We start from the raw sequence: 19862 nt of genomic DNA, 5'->3' as shown, positions 1-19862 counted from the left end.
TAAAAAAATACATAAAAGAAAAACATAACATAAATAAATGTACTCTAGTTCTTAAAAAACTACTTTAGACTGTCAAACTGTAGTAGCTAAATTATTTTCAGAATTTAAGAAAGGGGTAATTCACTCGACAGATGTCTGGTGGGTCAGTAAGTGATTGTTTTATTAGTATTTTGCACTTGTGCTACCCCCAGCCTTTATCATGGGGACCTGTTGTGCCTTTGTGTCTGGACATGGTGTTGCAAATATGGCTGCTTTTTTTTTTTTCGTTTTCTTTATCAGTGATGTCTTTTAATATTAGGAAATACAGTATTCTGATTTCTTACTTTATTTAAGCTCACAAGACAGATATTTAACAATGGATTCATTATTGCATTCCATTATTTTTATTGTCTAGTATTTTGCTTTTTTTTCTGTTTTTCATTTGCGCCTTATGCTTTTTTTTTTATTGATTTATGCCTTTCTAAAGTCTTTTTATATGTATTTTTTATGCTCATCGTTGTGGGAATGGTTTCATGTTCTTAGATGTTTCCCTACTGATTTATCATTTACAGCTTTTTTTTTTTTAAACTCAAACATTTTTTGGCACCAGTGTGCTCAATTTCCATATCGGAGTTCTTTTTTACTCACTAAAATTGCGCAAAACCAGTTAAAGACAAAAATAAACAGCATTTTTATTTTGCAGCATTTTGAAGAATTTGGCGCAAAACAAGTCAATAAAATTCTACAAGACAAAAAAATAAAGTGACTTAAAAGACAACAACTTACAAATATTACTTTTGGCACTTAATGTATATTATTCAATTAAAGATAAAGAAGAAAAAAGACAAAGACGGTGTCATATAGGGTGTAGATATTTGGCTAATTTATTGAAAATTATGCAGATTAACCCTACATGATAAAAGGCTCTTAAGATTCCATTTTATAAAGAAAAAAACAATTACAAAAAATTAAGCACTGAATAGCAAGAACTAAAAAAATCCTCAATGAAACAAACAAGCAAAAATTATACCAGTGCTGCATAGGAGTCTACAAATTTTTTTAATTTAATTTTTGTTGTAGTTTTTATGGGTTTTTTAATTTAGTATCTTGCTTTACAACATATTCAAGTTTATTCGACACAGTTAAATGCAATTATTATTTCTTCTACAACAGCTACTAAATTGCTCCAAGCAATGTGAGAACTATAATCTACAAATAAATATGTAACTATTTAATTACCTTCTAATATAATAAAACCTGCACAAAGTATGAAATGTACGTGAAAATATTAAAAGTTGCCTCAGGTCCTTGCTATACTCACATTTCTGGATATTCTGCTTCCTTACCAGAAAACTGTTTCTGCTTCATTGACGGCATTTCCTCCATTAATTTATTTTAATACTGGCTAAATATCCCATGATTAGAAAATTATGATGTTTAAATGATTCCAATTTTGTATCTCTCGAAAAATTATTAAAATTTGCTTTGTGCAAGCTCAACCCCTGCGAGATAAAACAACTCCTCACCGTATACAGGCTGATCGGGGACTGGGAGCTGTTCACTTAATCATGTAATTAGGAGATGGTCCCATAAATTGAACCTTCGGCGATTTTTTTTTTTTAGTGTGAGAGATTAAAACTAAAATTCAATTTACCTTCCTTTTACCCAATTGAAGTGTCTTGGCAAAGACAAAGTAGACTTTTCGGCAGCCTCCTGACGCCACACACCAGGGATGGATAAAATAATGCCCCTGCACTTTTATCTGCTCTTTAAACATTACCAAAACCTAATGTCCCCTCAATTCTGCAGGCTGTTCCTCTTACCTGACAGCTGTTGCTACTCTCAATATTACAGCGCTACCTACGAAGAGTCCTACATGACTTATAACTTGTAATTAAGTTTACAAGGCAGCAGCAGTAAATGAAATGCTAGAAATGTCAATTAGCGAATGCCTTATTCTCCTTTGGAAACACCTTTCATGCAACTAAGGACAAGTAGTCAGACATCAAACAGTGATGCGGCAGCCAAATTGCTTCTTCTAAGAGTTTGCCCACATACAACGCCCCATACATAACTAGTGTCTTCTCCTGGGGCAGAAATAGCGTTCAGTCTCGTTTAGCATCAGAGCCATTGTGATTGTAACCTCGGTAGTTATAGAAGTTATTAGATGACCATTCCCCCATGTGTCATTATAAATCAATGCCAATTACATAATTCTTTGTGGAATTGTTTGAAATGTTTGACTTGGAGACCAAGGTAATGGTTTCAAAAATGTGCCCTCACCACCGTAGGGTTCAACATGGTACAGATGTCACCAAATGTGACCGTCTTTACATTTCTGATTGACTCAACATAGAGAATGAGTAGTGTGGATGTCCAGTTATAAAACAGAAACATGATTTCACATTGCTCTATGGGGACATAAAGGAACCCTGTCAAATGCCAGAAAATGTGAAATTGTGTACATTTTTTATCCAGTGTTCTCCTGGATTCGGCAATGTTTTTCATTTTTTTCATGTATCTCTCAGTTCAAAATGGCCGTCTCTAGGGTTGAGCGACCTTTACTTTTATAGGATCGGGTCGGGTTTCACAAAACCCGACTTTTGAAAAAGTCGGGTCGAGTGAAACGGCCGATCCTATAAAAAAGTCGGGGTCGGATGAAACCCGAAATCCAATGCACTGCATTGGGTTTTCATGGTTCCCAGGGTCTGAAGGAGCGGAAACTCTCCTTCAGGCCCTGCGATCCATATTTTAGTGTAAAATAAAGAATTAAAATAAAAAATATCGCAATACTTACCCTCTGACGCGCCCTGGTACTAACCGGGAACCTTCCTTCCTTAGAATCAGCCTTCCAGGACCTTGCGGTGACGTCGCGGTGACGTCGCGGCTTGTGATTGGCCGCGCGGCCGCCCATGTGACCGCTCGCGCGGCCAATCACAAGCCGCGACGTCACCCGCGACATCACCGAAGGTCCTGGAAGGGCTGATTCTTAGGAAGGAAGGCTGCCGGAAAGAAGCAGGGCGCGTCCGAGGGTGAGTATATACCTAATAGGAATATACTCACCCTCGGACGCGCCCTGCTTCTTTCCGGCAGCCTTCCTTCCTAAGAATCAGCACTTGAAGGACCTTCGGTGACGTCGCGGCTTGTGATTGGTCGCGTGAGCGGTCACATGGGCGGTCGCACGACCAATCACAAGCCGCGACGTCATCTAAGGTCTTTCACGCGCTGATTCTAAGGAAGGAAGGCTGCCGGTTAGTACCAGGGCGCGTCAGAGGGTGAGTATAGCAATATTTTTTATTTTAATTCTTTATTTTACACTTAAATATGGATTCCGATACCGATTTCCGATATTGCAAACATATCGGAACTCGGTATCGGAATTCCGATACCAGATTCAGAAGATCGCCGACCTCATGGCCGACCCCACACAGGGGTCGAGTCGGGTTTCATGAAACCCGACTTTGCCAAAAGTCGGCGACTTCTGAAAATGGCCGACCCGTTTCGCTCAACCCTACTTGGCGCCAGTGCCAACAGCAAAACAAAAATAATATATTTTCACCAAATGGAAAATTAGTGTTTACATGCTATATCCGAGCGTGTGGACATAATTCTGAAAGGACTCCCTTCTACTAGTGAGAGAAAGCCACTCTAAAGAAAAACGCTACGGTACAAATACTCAATGCTGCTATGTGTTACATCTTAATTTCACCCCTTAAAGATCGAGCTACTTTGTATGTTAATGACTAAGCCCCATTTTTAAAATCTGACCAGCGTGACTTTATAAAGTAATAACTCTAGAACACTTTAACATATTCCAGTAGTTCTAAGACTGTTTTTTTTTTCGTGATATATTGAATTTCATGATAGCTGTATATTTTGGTCAATATGATTTGAGTTTATCTATAAAAATATCAAAAAATTAGTAATTTTTGCGATTTTCAAACTTTGAATTTTTATGCCCTTAAATTAGATAGTTTTACCACAAAAAAAAGGTTAATAAATAACAGTTCCTATATGTCTACTTTAAGTAGCATAATTTTTGAAGCACAATATTTTTTTCTTAGGAAGTTAGAAGAGGTAAAAGGTACTCAGGTACCCAGTGTAGAGCACAGGATAAATTTACGCCAAGACTTACTGTGACCTTTGAGAGGCAGAATGAACATATCAGAAGCAGGGCGAGAATAAGTTTTATTTATTTTTTATGCTATTCCTCTTGCGATATAAGTGATTAGATAACTTTATTATTCGAATCGGTTCGATTACAGCGATATCATTTATTCAGTTTTTTTATGTTTGGCTGCTGTCACATACTAAAAAATACATTTTTTTTACAAAAGCAAATTTTTATACTGCTATATTTTGAGAGCTATAATTTTTCTATATTTCTGCCTACAAAGTTATGTGAGGGCTTGTTTTTTGCATGACGAGTTGACATTTTCATGGGTACCATTATCTGGTACAAAGCATTTTTTTTATCGCTTTCTATTCTGATTTTTGGGAGGCAGAATGCACAAACAACAGCATTTATGTAATTTATCGTGTGGTAAACGTGTGAAGGCATCTTTATCGTTCGTGTCAGAACGACTATAATGATATTAGTAAGGTATCTTTTTTATGTTTTGCCTCTTTTACACAATGAAAGCAAATTCATACAAATAATATTGTTTTGCACATCTGTATTCTGAGTGCTTTAACTTTTTTGACCTTCCCACTGACTGACCTGTATGGTGGCATGTTTTTTGCGCGCTAAGATGATGTTGTCAGCAATACAATTTTTATTCACATTTGGCTTTTTGATTGCATTTTATTCTACTTTTTTTTTTCGAGCAGTATGATAAAAATCTTAGCTTTTTCAATATTTTTTCTTTTTGTCTTGCGTCATTCACTGTAGGGGATAACTAGTTTGCCAGTTTTATAGGTTATGATGCTCCAGATGCGGCAACACAAACTAAGTGTGCTTTTTTTCTATTTTTTTGTTTTTACATAGTTATGTATTTATTGATGCAATATTTTTTATTTTGTATTTATATTACATTTTAATTAATTTTTTTAAATCTTCCTAACTTTTTAAAAACTTTTTTACTTAGTTTCTCTATGGAATTTTAATTTGTATTACTCTGATAACTGGTATCATGCACTGCAATGCATTAGCAGTGCAATACATGAAACCTATGATATTACAAAGGCAAAACATTTGCTACACTCTGCCTAGGGCTGGGTGTCAAAGGCCACATATCTGGCACACCAGTAGATCATTTACTGACCATCATCTCCAAATGATTTTATCGCGGTGGTGAAAAAGGCCAAATGTCGCGATTGCTATCAATTGAGGAATCTGGAAAGTTAATTAGCCAGGTGCATGTAAATATATGAACCTGTAAAAATGGTGCCATTTTCTGAAAAATCTAGTGGATCATAGATTTTCATTCTAGTGGAGCAGTGAACTAGTGATAATCACATCTGAGCGAATAACAAACACTCTGCATTTATTCTCCATTCGCACAATGAATAAGTGTGACAGAAAAATCTATAAAAAGAAAAATATTCACGACTGTGTATTAAAATAATACCTCTAAAATTTTCATTGACGTGAACTTATTCTACTGTCTTTTGTTTAATTACTATTATAGGTCTTGGACAGAAATATATCTTGGTACCGTGTTAGCCAGTAGATAGAAAAATATTTAGAATTGAGAGTCCTCAGTGGTTGATACCTTTTAATGGCTAACTGAAAAGATGGTAACAAATTGCAAGACGTATGTAGTCTCGAAAGCTTGAAATTTGTTACCATCTTTTCAGTTAGCCATTAAAAGGTATCAACCACTGAGGTCTCTCAATTCTAAAAGAAGAGACGTATGTAGTCTCGAAAGCTTGCAATTTGTTACCATCTTTTCAGTTAGTCATTAAAAGGTATCAACCACTGAGGACTCTCAATTCTAAATATTTTTCTATTATAGGTCTAAACATTTGTGAAGCACAGATAACGTCTCCAATGCCGACCACGTCTCCAATCACATCTCCAACCACGTCTCCAACCACGATTCCAACTTCGTCTCCGACTCCAATTATGACTCCAACTCCAACCACTACTCCAATCACTACACCAACCACTACTCCAACCATGACTCCAACCACTACACCAACCACTACTCCAACCACTACACCAACCACTACACCAACCACTACTCCAACCATGACTCCAACTACGTCTCCAACCACTACTCCTACCACAACTCCAACCACTACTCTAACCACTACTCCAACCACTACTCCAACCACGACTCCAACCACTACACCAACTACTACACCAACCACAACTCCAACCACAACTCCAACCACAACTCCAACCATGACTCCAACTACGACTCCAACCACGAATCCAACCACGACTCCAACCACGACTCCAACCACTACTCCATCCACTACTCCAACCATGACTCCAACCATGACTCCAACCACTACACCAACCACAACTCCAACCACAACTACAACCACGACTCCAACCACTACTCCAACCACGACTCCAACCATGACTCCAACCACTACACCAACCACTACTCCAACCACGACTCCAACCACTACACCAACCACTACTCCAACCACTACACCAACCACTACACCAACCACTACTCCAACCACGACTCCAACTACGTCTCCAACCACTACTCCAACCACTACACTAACCACTACACCAACCACTACTCCAACCACTACACCAACCACTACACCAACCACTACTCCAACCACGACTCCAACCAATACACCAACCACTACTCCAACTACGACTCCAACTACGTCTCCAATCACTACTCCAACCACTACACTAACCACTACACCAACCACTACTCCAACCACTACACCAACCACTACTCCAACCACGACTCCAACCACTACACCAACCACTACACCAACCACTACTCCAACCACTACACCAACCACTACTCCAACCATGACTCCAACCACTACACCAACCACTACTCCAACCACTACACCAACCACTACACCAACCACTACTCCAACCACTACACCAACCACTACTCCAACAACGACTCCAACCACTACACCAACCACTACACCAACCACTACTCCAACCACTACACCAACCACTACTCCAACCACGACTCCAATCACAACTCCAACTCCAACCACGACTCCAACCACAACTCCAACCATGACTCCAACCACTACTCCAACCACTACTCCAACCATGACTCCAACCATGACTCCAACCATGACTCCAACCACTACTCCAACCACTACACCAACCACTACTCCAACCACGACTCCAACTACGTCTCCAACCACTACTCCTACCACAACACCAACCACAACTCCAACCACAACTCCAACCATGACTCCAACCACGACTCCAACCACAACTCCAACCATGACTCCAACCACTACTCCAACCACTACTCCAACCATGACTCCAACCATGACTCCATCCACGACTCCAACCACTACTCCAACCACTACACCAACCACTACTCCAACCACGACTCCAACTACGTCTCCAACCACTACTCCTACCACAACTCCAACCACAACTCCAACCACATCTCCAACCATGACTCCAACCACGACTCCAACCACTACTCCAACCACTACACCAATCACTACTCCAACCACGACTCCAACTACGTCTCCAACCACTACTCCTACCACAACTCCAACCACAACTCCAACCACAACTCCAATCATGACTCCAACCACGACTCCAACCACTACTCCAACCACTACACCAACCACTACACCAACCACTACTCCAACCACTACTCCAACCACTACCCCAACCACTACATCAACCACTAATCCAACCACGACTCCAACTACATCTCCAACCACTAGTCCAATCACTACACCAACCACTGCACCAACCACTACTCCAACCACTACACCAACCACTACTCCAACCATGACTCCAACCACTATACCAACCACTACTCCAACCACTACACCAACCACTACATCAACCATTACTCCAACCACTACACCAACCAGTACTCCAACCACGACTTTAACCACTACACCAACCACTACACCAACCACTACTCCAACCACTACACCAACCACTACTCCAACCACGACTCCAACCACTACACCAACCACTGCTCCAACCACTACTCCAACCACTACCCCAACCACTACATCAACCACTAATCCAACCACGACTCCAACTACATCTCCAACCACTAGTCCAACCACTACACCAACCACTACACCAACCACTACTCCAACCACTACACCAACCACTACTCCAACCATGACTCCAACCACTATACCAACCACTACTCCAACCACTACACCAACCACTACATCAACCATTACTCCAACCACTACACCAACCAGTACTCCAACCACGACTTTAACCACTACACCAACCACTACACCAACCACTACTCCAACCACTACACCAACCACTACTCCAACCACGACTCCAACCACTACACCAACCACTGCTCCAACCACTACACCAACCACTACTCCAACCACTACTCCGACCACTACACCAACCACTACACCAACCACTACTCCAACCACTACACCAACCACTACACCAACCATGACTCCAACCACTACACCAACCACTACATTAACCACTACACCAACCACTACACCAACCACTACTCCAACCACGACTCCAACCACTACACCAACCACTACTCCAACCACTACACCAACCACTACTCCAACCACTACTCCAACCACTACACCAACCACTACTCCAACCACGACTCCAACCACTACACTAACCACTACACCAACCATTACTCCAACCACTACACCAACCACTACTCCAACCACAACTCCAACCACAACTCCAACCACAACTCCAACCACGACTCCAACCACAACTCCAACCATGACTCCAACCACTACTCCAACCACTACTCCAACCACGACTCCAACCACTACTCCAACCACCACTCCAACCACTACACCAACCACTACACCAACCACTACACCAACCACGACTCCAACTACGTCTCCAACCACAACTCCAACCACGACTCCAACTACGTCTCCAACCACTACTCCAACCACAACTCCAACCACAACTCCAACCACAACTCCAACCAGGACTCCAACCACGACTCCAACCACTACCCCAACCACGACTCCAACCACTACTCCAACCACGACTCCAACCACTACACCAACCACTACTCCAACCACTACACCAACCACTACTCCAACCACTACTCCAACCACGACTCCAACCACGATTCCAACCACTACTCCAACCACTACTCCAACCACTACTCCAACCACTACTCCAACCACGACTCCAACCACTACTCCAACCACTACTCCAACCACTACACCAACCACTACACCAACCACTACTCCAACCACTACTGCAACCACTACTTCAACCACGACTCCAACCACTACACCAACCACTACTCCAACCACTACACCAACCACTACTCCAACCACTACACCAACCACTACACCAAACACTACTCCAACCACTACTCCAACCCCAACTCCATCCACAACTCCAACTACGACTCCAAAAATGACTCCAACCACAACTACAACCACAACTACAATTCCAACCATGATTCCAGCCACAACTCCAACCACAACTCCAACCACAACTCCAACCACAACTCCAACCACAACTCTATCCACTATTCCAACCACAACTCCAGCCACCGCTCCAAACATAACTCCAACCACAACTCCAACCACAACTCCATCCACCACTTCTTCCACCACTCCATCCACCACTCCAATCACAACTGTAACCACAACCACCACTCCAACCACGACTTCAACCACAAATCCAACCACAACTCCAACTATGACTTCAACCACGACTCTTACCACAATTCCAACCACAACTCCATCCACATCTTCGACTCCAACCATGACTCCAACCACAACCACAACTCCAACCACAACTCTAGCCATGACTCCAACCACAACTCCAACCACTTCTGCAACTACAACCATGACTGCAACCACGACTTCAACCTCGACTCCAACCACATCTCCAATGACTACTCCAACCACGTCTACCACTACTTTTGCAGGTCCAAATAACACAGTAACACCCACAATAGTATCAACAAATAGTGTTACTTTTACTAGCACTAGAACCCGAACTACCACTGCTTCTTCAGTCACCAGTAAGTAAAATATTTAATCCATTTAGTGAGTATATTCCTGTTAACTAAGCAAAGAGGACATGTCTGTGTTTACTGCATGCTCATTTATAGAGGTTCAACCACGTCTACCACTACTTTTACAGGTCGAAATAACACAGTAACACCCACAACCACAACAGTATCAACAAATAGTGTCACTATTACTAGCGCTGGAACCCGAACTACCACTGCTACTTCAGTCACCAGTAAGTAAAATATTTAATCCATTTAGTGAGTATATTCCTGTTAACTAAGCAAAGAGGACATGTCTGTGTTTACTGCATGCTCTTTTATAGAAGTCCAATCACCAGGTTAAAAATATCCAGTTTTTGCAGTTATTTTATTTCTGCTGCTCCCATGAGTTTGCTCAGTTTTTTCCTAAATTATCCATACATTTCTAGAGATATGGGCATTTTATTTAGTGCTAATTTTTATGGTTTTTATCAAAGCGATGTTGTTCATTTGGTGATACTGCAGAACACTCTAAAAACATGCCCCAGAGGATCCTAAGAGCAATGACCTCCTGATTTGGAGTATAAAAGGAGCAATGACTTGCTACTTTTGACCTGATCACAGGTTTACTTTAAACAATTATTTTTCCTTTCGATATTTTTTTTTATAACACTGTTCCAGGCTTCTTAGAAATTTACGTTGCGCCATTTCTTTGTTACTATTTCTAATTATGAATGAATAAATTGACATCTGGGTATTACCAGTGGAAAGGTTTACCTACACGTGCTAATATTGTCCAATAAGTATTGCGAGTGTCAGATTAAACAAAGTCACACACCTGTTACCCATTGACAAGGGGAGTGGAAGCACCTAGGTGATAATTTATTCAGAAATATTTAGGAGGAATAACAGAATGACAGCACAATGCAGATCACAGACTTTTGTGGCAGAATTACTCGCCATAGTTTGTGACTTTTTTGTAGTGTAATAAAAATGTTTTGGTATAGTACTAGCCCCTAAATGTGTGTAGTCATTATAGGGGGTGTCTCACAAGACCAACCCCCATCAAGATGTCCTGTCAGACTATACAGACATCAGAATATGGGACTCCTTGTTCATCACACCACTCATGAGTGAAAAGAGAGGTCTCTATAAGAATAGTTACCCCTGGTTGATGAAGTTAAAGGGTTTTCCTCATAAACAAAATTTCATTTTACTCAATAGATCTTGGAATAATAATAAGTTCCACAATTGGATGTGTTTAAAGAAAATGTTGCTGTGCTGAGATAATCTTATAAGTGTACCCTTGCTGTCTACTGTATATGTAACACCTCTTTAAAGTCTATCTACATTTTTGTGTTATACAGTGAATGGTATGAGATCAATAGGTTCACACATAATGGCTAAGTCAACTTATACTGCTTATATAAAGTGGTTTTCTGGTAAAATCGAATTATTACAATCCACAGGATAGATGATAATTTGTTGACCGTGGGGATTTGACCACTGATACTTGCACTGATTAGCAGAATGTGTAATTCTTATCACCTTTAGAACAGAACAGCAGTGCACATTCTTGACTTGAGCTCACATGATTCCCAATGGCACTGTTGAGTGCAGTGCTCTGCTTTTTTCCAGCACCCCCATATAGAAACAATGGAGTGGGCATCTGACCAGCCACTTAATTTTGTAACAAGGGCCAGCACGTGCACTTGCTATTTCCTCCCCAGCCAATGGCTATTGGACATTTTGTATATATTGCTTCCTCCCCACCGGGGAGGTGCCTGAGCAACCTTTCTGTTTTGCAGTCTAAGTTGTGTAAGGTTGCATACCAGTCCCCGCTGTACTCAAATGCAGACCCTGCTTGCTTCACTCTAATGCAGACCTTGCCTGCTGGACTCTGGTGCAAATTCTGCCTGCTGCACTCTGATGCAGATCCTGCCTGCTGCACTCTGATACAAACACTGCCTGCTGCATTCTGATACAAACATTGCCTGCTGCACTCTGGTGCAGATCCTGCTTGCTGCACTCTGAGGTCGAAGTCACCCTAGCTCATACTAACAAGGAATACGGACGAGTGCTATGCAAGAAAAAAAATAGCATAGCACTCAGACCGCTGTTAATCTATGGGGCAGCTCGCATCACCATTATTTTTCTCGGCCGTGTTATACATGCAAGTGAAATCGCAGAATGCTGCAATTTGTTGTGTATATCGGCCGAGACTCACCAATGCAAGTCAGTGGATGCGAGAACAAAAAAAAAAAATCGCACAGCACTTGCACCATGGGAGTGCTGTCTGATTTTTACACACCGGTGTCATTTGAAAAGCCCATAATTCATGTGTGGTGAACAGTAAAATCACGCTCACATGTTAGAATAGAATAGATAGAATAGAAATATACACATAGAATATATATATATATATACTCATTCTAGGACTTTAGCTGAGGAATGACGTCGCGGCTTCTGATTGGTCGCGTGGCGGTCACATGGGCGGCACGCGACCAATCAGAAGCCGGGACGTCATACCACAGGTCCTAAAGGCGCGCATTTTGAAGAAAGAAGCCGTGCCGGACGCCGGATCCTCCCGCTGATGTCCAGGGGCCGCCGGAGAGGTGAATATAACAATATTTTTTATTTTAATTCTTTATTTTACACTTTAATATGGATCCCAGGGCCTGAAGGAGAGTTTCCTCTCCTTCAGACCCTGGGATCCATGAGGATACATTCCGATACTCGATGTCCCATTGACTTGTATTGGTATCGGATATCGGTATCGGCGATATCCGATATTTTTCGGGTATCGGCCGATACTATCCGATACCGATACTTTCAAGTATCGGACGGTATCGCTCAACACTATTGGTGATATTAACTTTCTGCTTGTGGCACATTAGTATATGGGAGGGGGAAAACTTTTCAAGATCGGTGTTGACTATGGCGGCCATTTTGAAGTCAGTCATTTTGGATACAACTTTTTAATGGGAAGAGGGTCATGTGACACATCAAACTTACTGAGAATTTCACAAGATGGTGTGATTGGATTTAACGCATCTTTATTCTTTCATGAGTTATTTACAAGTTTATGACTACTTATAAAATGTGGTAAAAGTGCTGCCCATTGTGTTGGATTGTCAATGCAACCATCTTCTCCCACTCTTGACACACTGATAGCAGTGCTAACACAGGCTTCCAGTATCCGTTGTTTCAGATGCTGCACATCTCATATCTTCACAGCATAGACAATTGCCTTCAGATGACCCCCAATTTAAAAGTCTAAGGGGGTCAGATCGGGAGACCTTGGTGGCCAGTCAACTGGCCACGACGACCAATCCACTTTCCAGGAAACACAAAAATTGGAACACAAAAATTGATGGTATGGTGTGGTATATGGGGTACAAACATAGTGGGGCCATTCCTCATCAATGGAAGCCACAATGCCACTGGATATCTGAAATTGTTACATGATAATTTGTTGCCCTCTTTATGCAGTGAAGATGGCACGTTCCCTGAGTTTTTCCAGCAAGATGGTGCACCACCACATTATGGGTGTCAGGTCCAAGCATTCCTACATGAACAGTTTCCTGGAAAGTGGATTGGTCATCATGGGCCAGTTGAATGGCCACCAAGGTCTCTGGATCTGACCCCCTTAGACTTTTATCTTTGGAGTCATCTGAAGGCAATTGTCTGTGCTGAGAAGACACTACATGTGCAGCATCTGAAACAAAGGATAATAATAATCTTTATTTATATAGCGCTAACATATTCCGCAGCGCTTTACAGTTTAACAGTTTCAAACACAACAGTCTGTAATAAGATTATGCTAACGTTCTATGGAGAACGATGACATGGGTCAAAATGACGACAAACAGTTTAGTATATATATATTAGAAAGATGAACTTCAGATGACTGATGTAAACTGCGGCTTTACAGATAAGCAAGTAATAAACAGTCTCAAGAATATGTAGATGTTGGTAGTACAGACCGAGAATGTGAGTACAAGTCCAACAATGCAGAATCCAGAGGTCAGAGCCTGGGCTGGCTCCTAGTACGGAGCAGACCGTAGGAGAGGTGGGTGCAGAGCAGGTGTAGGGTAACAGAGTCTTTCCGGTGGTATGTAGATCCAGAAGCAAGCGAGATATCCCGAGGAATAGAAGAAACAAGCAGGTTGCAAGTCCTTGAGCTTGGCAGCAAGTGAGGTACAACATGCACAAGAAAGGTATAGTGTGCAGAGTTCCTTTATATATGCAGCAGACAGGAAACAAGGAGTATCAGACAGGAAACAAGATGGCCCCCATTAAGCCATCCACTCCATTTTTGGTAAGGGCAGAATCCAACATAACTAAGGGCAAGAACAGACAAAAACAGGTACGCAGTCCCAGTCCTTACACAATCATAAGTAACAACGTTAACAGTACAATAATTAAAGCAAAATAAGATGACCCTGCTCGAGAGAGCTTACAATATACAATGAGGTGGGGGAGATACAAAGTACAGGTGTGTATTTACAATGATGTATTTACAATCATGGTCCAGCCATCTTCAGGTGGTGGGGGATAGATGGAAGTAGTGAACACACACAAACATAAAATGACTTTGATTTGTGAACGTGATAGGCCGCTCTGAACAAATGTGTTTTGAGGGAGCGCCTAAAACTATGCAAATTGTGCATGGTCCTAATATCTTGAGATAGAGCATTCCAGAGGGTTGGTGCAGCATGGGAGAAGTCTTGGAGTCGTGAGTGGGAGGTAGGGATTAATGCAGAGATTAGTCGAAAGTCATTTGCAGAGTGCAGCGGTCGGTTAGGCCAGTGATTTTCAACCTTTTTTGAGCCGCGGCACACTTTTTATACTTAAAAAATCCCGGGGCACACCACCAACCAAAATGGCACAAAATGGTGCGTCCAGGTTTGAGATGAAAGTCTGCAGTCATTCTATGTGACTGCAGGCTTCTGAATTCTCACAGCGCAAGCACTGCACACTTTTAGGATTCTCCCTTGCCGGTGGCCAGAGTGGACGGTCATGACAGCACAAGTATGTGATTTGGATACTTCTGGCCACATTCTAACTAGACGTGTCCGGCCTCAGTCAATTCATTTTCATTGAATGAGGCCACACATGTCTAGTCAGCACGTGACCGCATGTATGTAAATCAACAACAGCAGAGAATTATGATAGCAGTGTGCACTGTGAGAATTCAGAAGTCTGCAGTCACATAGTATGACTGCAGACTCATCACAACCTTGGACATCCCCTTTAATGTTCCTGACATAAATAAAAATATGAGAATTAGTATCACAAAAAAAACACATTTACATCCAGGTACCTGATAGATGACGTTGTTTGTGGAGTCGCCTCTTTCTTTTCATCTTCACCTTGTCCAGATGCCATGATGACTCTTCTCATCCACCGGCAGAGCTCGTTTCTGCAGACTTCCATCTTCTCCTGTCTTCTGCAGCACATCCCGACACAACACCCTTAAAGATAGCAGTGTTATTATAATGCTCCGGAATAACAATATCTGCCCTAGGCTGAGCCCCTGAGTAAATAATTGCCCCTCACTTTATTCCCAGCACATATGACCCTCACTGTTCCTCTTATGGTACATGCCATCCACACTACCCTCTCTCTCTTTTCCATACTTCACACTGCCTTCTCATACGGTGTCCCTCATAGAGAGCCCAGTCTCTCTACTGTGCCCCTTCATTACACTCCTCCCACTTGGCATACTGTCTCCTCCTGGCTGTTACCCTCACACTACTCAGTATCTGTTCTGTATCCACTCACACTTTCATCCCCCCATACTGTCTGCACACATTTCTAATAGCCTCCTCATGTACATCCCCCCCTGCTAACATACCCCTTTGCTCTCTCCATATTTCCTCCTCACACATTCCCCCCTCACACATTCCCCCGACTCCCCATACTGTCCTCACACATCCCATCACCGTTGCTCCCAATACTGTGTCAGCACACATTTTTCCCCTCGCTACTGTGTCCACCCCCATCTCCCCACTCACCCCCACAGAATATATCCACTCCCCTTCCGATAGAATAAATCCATCCCCTTCCACACAGAATAAATGCACCCTGCCCCACACATGCTAAATAAATTCCAGCCCCCCCGCGTACACACTGAATATATCCCCCCCACACACACTGAATAAATCCCCCCCACACACACTGAATAAATTCCCCCACACACACTGAATAAATCCCCCCCCACACACACTGAATAAATCCCCCCACACACACTGAATAAATCCCCACACACACTGAATAAATCCCCCCCACACACACTGAATAAATCCCCCCCACACACACACTGAATAAATCCCCACACGCACACTGAATAAATCCCCCCCACACTTAATAAATCCCCCCACACACACTGAATAAATCCCCCCCACACACACTGAATAAATCCCCCCACACACACTGAATAAATCCCCCCACACACACTGAATAAATCCCCCCACACACACTGAATAATTCCCCCCCACACACACTGAATAAATCCCCACACACACACTTAATAAATCCCCCCCACACTTAATAAATCCCCCCCCATACTGAATAAATCCCCCCCACACACACTGAATAAATCCCCCCCACACACACTGAATAAATCCCCCCCACACACACTGAATAAATCCCCCACACACACACTGAATAAATCCCCCCCACACACTAAATAAATCCCCCCACACACACTGAATAAATCCCCCACACACACACTGAATAAATCCCCACACACACACTGAATAAATCCCCACACACACACTGAATAAATCCTCCCCCACACTTAATAAATCCCCCTACACACTTAATAAATCCCCCCACACACTTAATAAATCTCCCCACACACTTAATAAACCCCCACACAAACTGAATAAATCCCCACACACACTGAATAAATCCCCCCACACACTGAATAAATCCCCCCCACACTGAATAAATCCCCCCCACACACACTGAATAATTCCCCCCCACACACACTGAATAAATCCCCCCACACACTTAATAAATCCCCCCACACACTTAATAAATCCCCCACACACTTAATAAATCCCCCCACACACACTGAATCTCCCCAACACACTTAATAAATCCCACACACACTGACTAAATCCCCCCCACTGAATAAATCCCCCCCCAACACACTGATTAAATCCTGACTCCCCCAAACACTGAATAAATATTCCCCATAAACCTGCCCCACGCTGAATCTTCGGTGTCTTCAGCTCCACAACAACAGGAGCACTTACCACCAAGTGTCTTCTGTCTCCTGCGCGCCGGATAGTGACTTCAGCAGCGTGATCACATGACTTGATCACGCTGCTGGCGTCGCTCTGACCCAGCGGTCAGAGCCTCAATTGTACTCGCAGCTGGTAGATGTCTGTGAGTACAATTGATCTCCGGGAGCCGGCGCGCTGCAGCTTCTCTGTGCCGGCTGTCAGCTTGACAGTCGGCACAGAGAACAGCTGACTCCCAGTGCGGGGGCGGCAGAATGCAGCCGCCGGGGGAGACACTTTGGACCGCCGCATTAGGCGGCGGCGTTCCCCGCGGCACATCCGACCATGTGTCGCGGCACACTAGTGTGCCGCGGAACACTGGTTGAAAATCACTGGGTTAGGCCAATAGACTGAAATAAAGGAGGAAATATGTTGGGGTGCCGCACTGTGGAGAGGTTTGTGGGTGAGAACAAGTACTTTCAATTGGATTCTATAATGAATGGGCAGCCAGTGTAACAACTGGCGAAGAGGAGACACGTCTGAATACCGATTAGCTAGATGGAAAAGGGCAGATTCTAGAGACGTTCTTTAGGTGTAAGCGGCACGAGCGGGCAAGAGATTGTATATGGGATGTGAAGGAGAGATCAGAGTCAAACATAACACCCAGACAGCGCGCCTGCTGCCAGGGTGTTATTATGGTGCCACCCACGGAGAGGGAAATGTCAGATTTAGGGAGGTTAGTAGATGGCAGGAGCAGAAGAAGTTCAGTTTTGGAGAGGTTGAGTTTCAGATGTAGAGCAGACATGATGTTGGAGACTGCGGACAGACAGTCAGTGGTGTTCTGTAGTACAGCAGGGGTAAGGTCAAGGGATGACGTGTATAGTTGTGTTTCATTAGCGTAACGATGGTACTGAAAGACAAATCTGCTGATGGTCTGTCCAATTGGGGCCATGTAGAGGGAGTAAAGGAGGGGGCCAAGGACTGAGCCCTGAGGTACCCGACAGTGAGAGGAAATGAAGTGGAGCCAGGGAACAGAACACTGAAGGAGTGGTCAGAAGGATAGGAGGAGAACCAGGAGAGAGCAATGTCCTTAATGCCTAGTGACTGGAGCCTAGAGAGTAGGAGAGGGTGGTCAACAGTGTCAAAAGCTGCAGAAAGGTCGAGAAGAATGAGCAGAGAGTGGTCGCCGCTATATTTTGCTGTCAGAAGGTCATTGGTCACCTTGATGAGTGCAGTTTCTGTCAAATGTAGGGGGTGGAAACCGGACTGTGAAGGGTCTAGGGGGGAATGAGAAAAGAGGTAATGGGTAAGGTGAGGGTAAATCAGGAGTTCCAAGAGTTTAGAGATGAAGGAGAGTTTAGAGATGAAGGAGAGATTGGAGACCGGTCTGTAGTTATTTGTGCAGGATGGGTCGAGGGCAGGTTTCTTGAGTAACGGAGTATTGATAGAGTGTTTGAAGGAGGAAGGGAAAAAGCCAGAGGAGAGGGAGAGATTAAAGATTGTAGCTAGGTGAGTTGTGATGACTGGAGAGGGAGACTGGAGGAGATATGAGGGAATGGGGTCGGTAGTGCATGTAGTTGGACGAGAAGAAGAGAGGAGCTTGGAGACTTCTACTTCTGTGATGGGATTGAATGTGGAGAGTGAGCCAGGGCTGTTTTACTCTGTGATTGGAGGTTCTGAGGGTGAGGGGCGCTACTTGCTCCAGGGTGCTTCTAAGAGTGTGTTAAAGTGTGTGAGGGTTAATAGCATGTAGATTTCTGAATATGTGGTAGGTAGGAGTGTGCTGGGGGGGGCGAGAAATTGTGAGTGTGAAGGAGAGAATGTTGTGGTCAGAGAGGGGAAGCAGTGAGTTATCTACAGTAGGTAGCAGAGCTGGACAAAGACCAGGTCAAGGGTGTTACCGTTTTTGTGTTTTTCAAAGGTTGAGAGCTATGAGAGGACTAGAGAAGTGGTTATTGATAGAAGCTGGGATGCAGATGTCGAAGTGAGGCTGTTAATGGGGATGTTGAAGTCTCCCAGGATAAGGGTTGGTAGTTCTGATGACATAAAGTGCGGCAGCCAGGTAGAGAAATGGTCCAGGAAGCGGGTGGGTGAGCCTGGGGGCCGGTATATGACCACTACTCTGAGGGAGAGGGGACAAAAGAGCCTGATAGTGTGGACCTCAAAAGAAGGAAATGAGAGTGATGGAGCTGGGGGGATGACCTGGAAAGTGCATTGTGGGGACAGGAGTATACCTACTCCACCACCATGTCTGTTTGTGGATCTCGGGGAATGTGAGAATTGTAAGCCACCATGGTAAATGGCAGCAGGAGAGACCGTGTCAGAATCCTAAATCCAGGTTTCTGTGAGGGCCAACAGATTAAGAGAGTTTTTCAGAAAGTAATTGTGTAGGAAAGGAAGCTTGTTATATACAGACCGTGGATTCCAAAGGGCACAATTAAAAAAAAGGAGATAAAGGAGTGCAACTAATATTAGTAAGATTAGTAAGGCTTCGATGTGAGGTAGGGTAGGGGTTGAGATTGGGGGATGGTGGACCAGG

The 19862-nt window shown here is 43.3% G+C and overlaps 1 protein-coding gene across 1 annotated transcript; it reads left to right on the top strand.

Moving 5' to 3' along the window:
• The first annotated feature begins 6508 nt into the window (after nucleotides 1-6508).
• On the top strand, nucleotides 6509-10342 carry LOC138666200 (uncharacterized). The gene is made up of 3 exons (XM_069754440.1): nucleotides 6509-8089; nucleotides 8176-10118; nucleotides 10241-10342. The coding sequence occupies exons 1-2, from the start codon at nucleotides 6509-6511 to the stop codon at nucleotides 10030-10032; spliced, it is 3438 nt and encodes a 1145-aa protein (XP_069610541.1). The 3' UTR covers nucleotides 10033-10118; nucleotides 10241-10342.
• Nucleotides 10343-19862: the final 9520 nt, after the last annotated feature.

The sequence above is a fragment of the Ranitomeya imitator genome, chromosome 2, assembly GCF_032444005.1.
Source record: "Ranitomeya imitator isolate aRanImi1 chromosome 2, aRanImi1.pri, whole genome shotgun sequence".
Taxonomy (NCBI): domain Eukaryota; kingdom Metazoa; phylum Chordata; class Amphibia; order Anura; family Dendrobatidae; genus Ranitomeya; species Ranitomeya imitator.
Note: the sequence above shows the minus strand (reverse complement) of the source record. Positions and strands in the feature narration are given on the sequence as shown.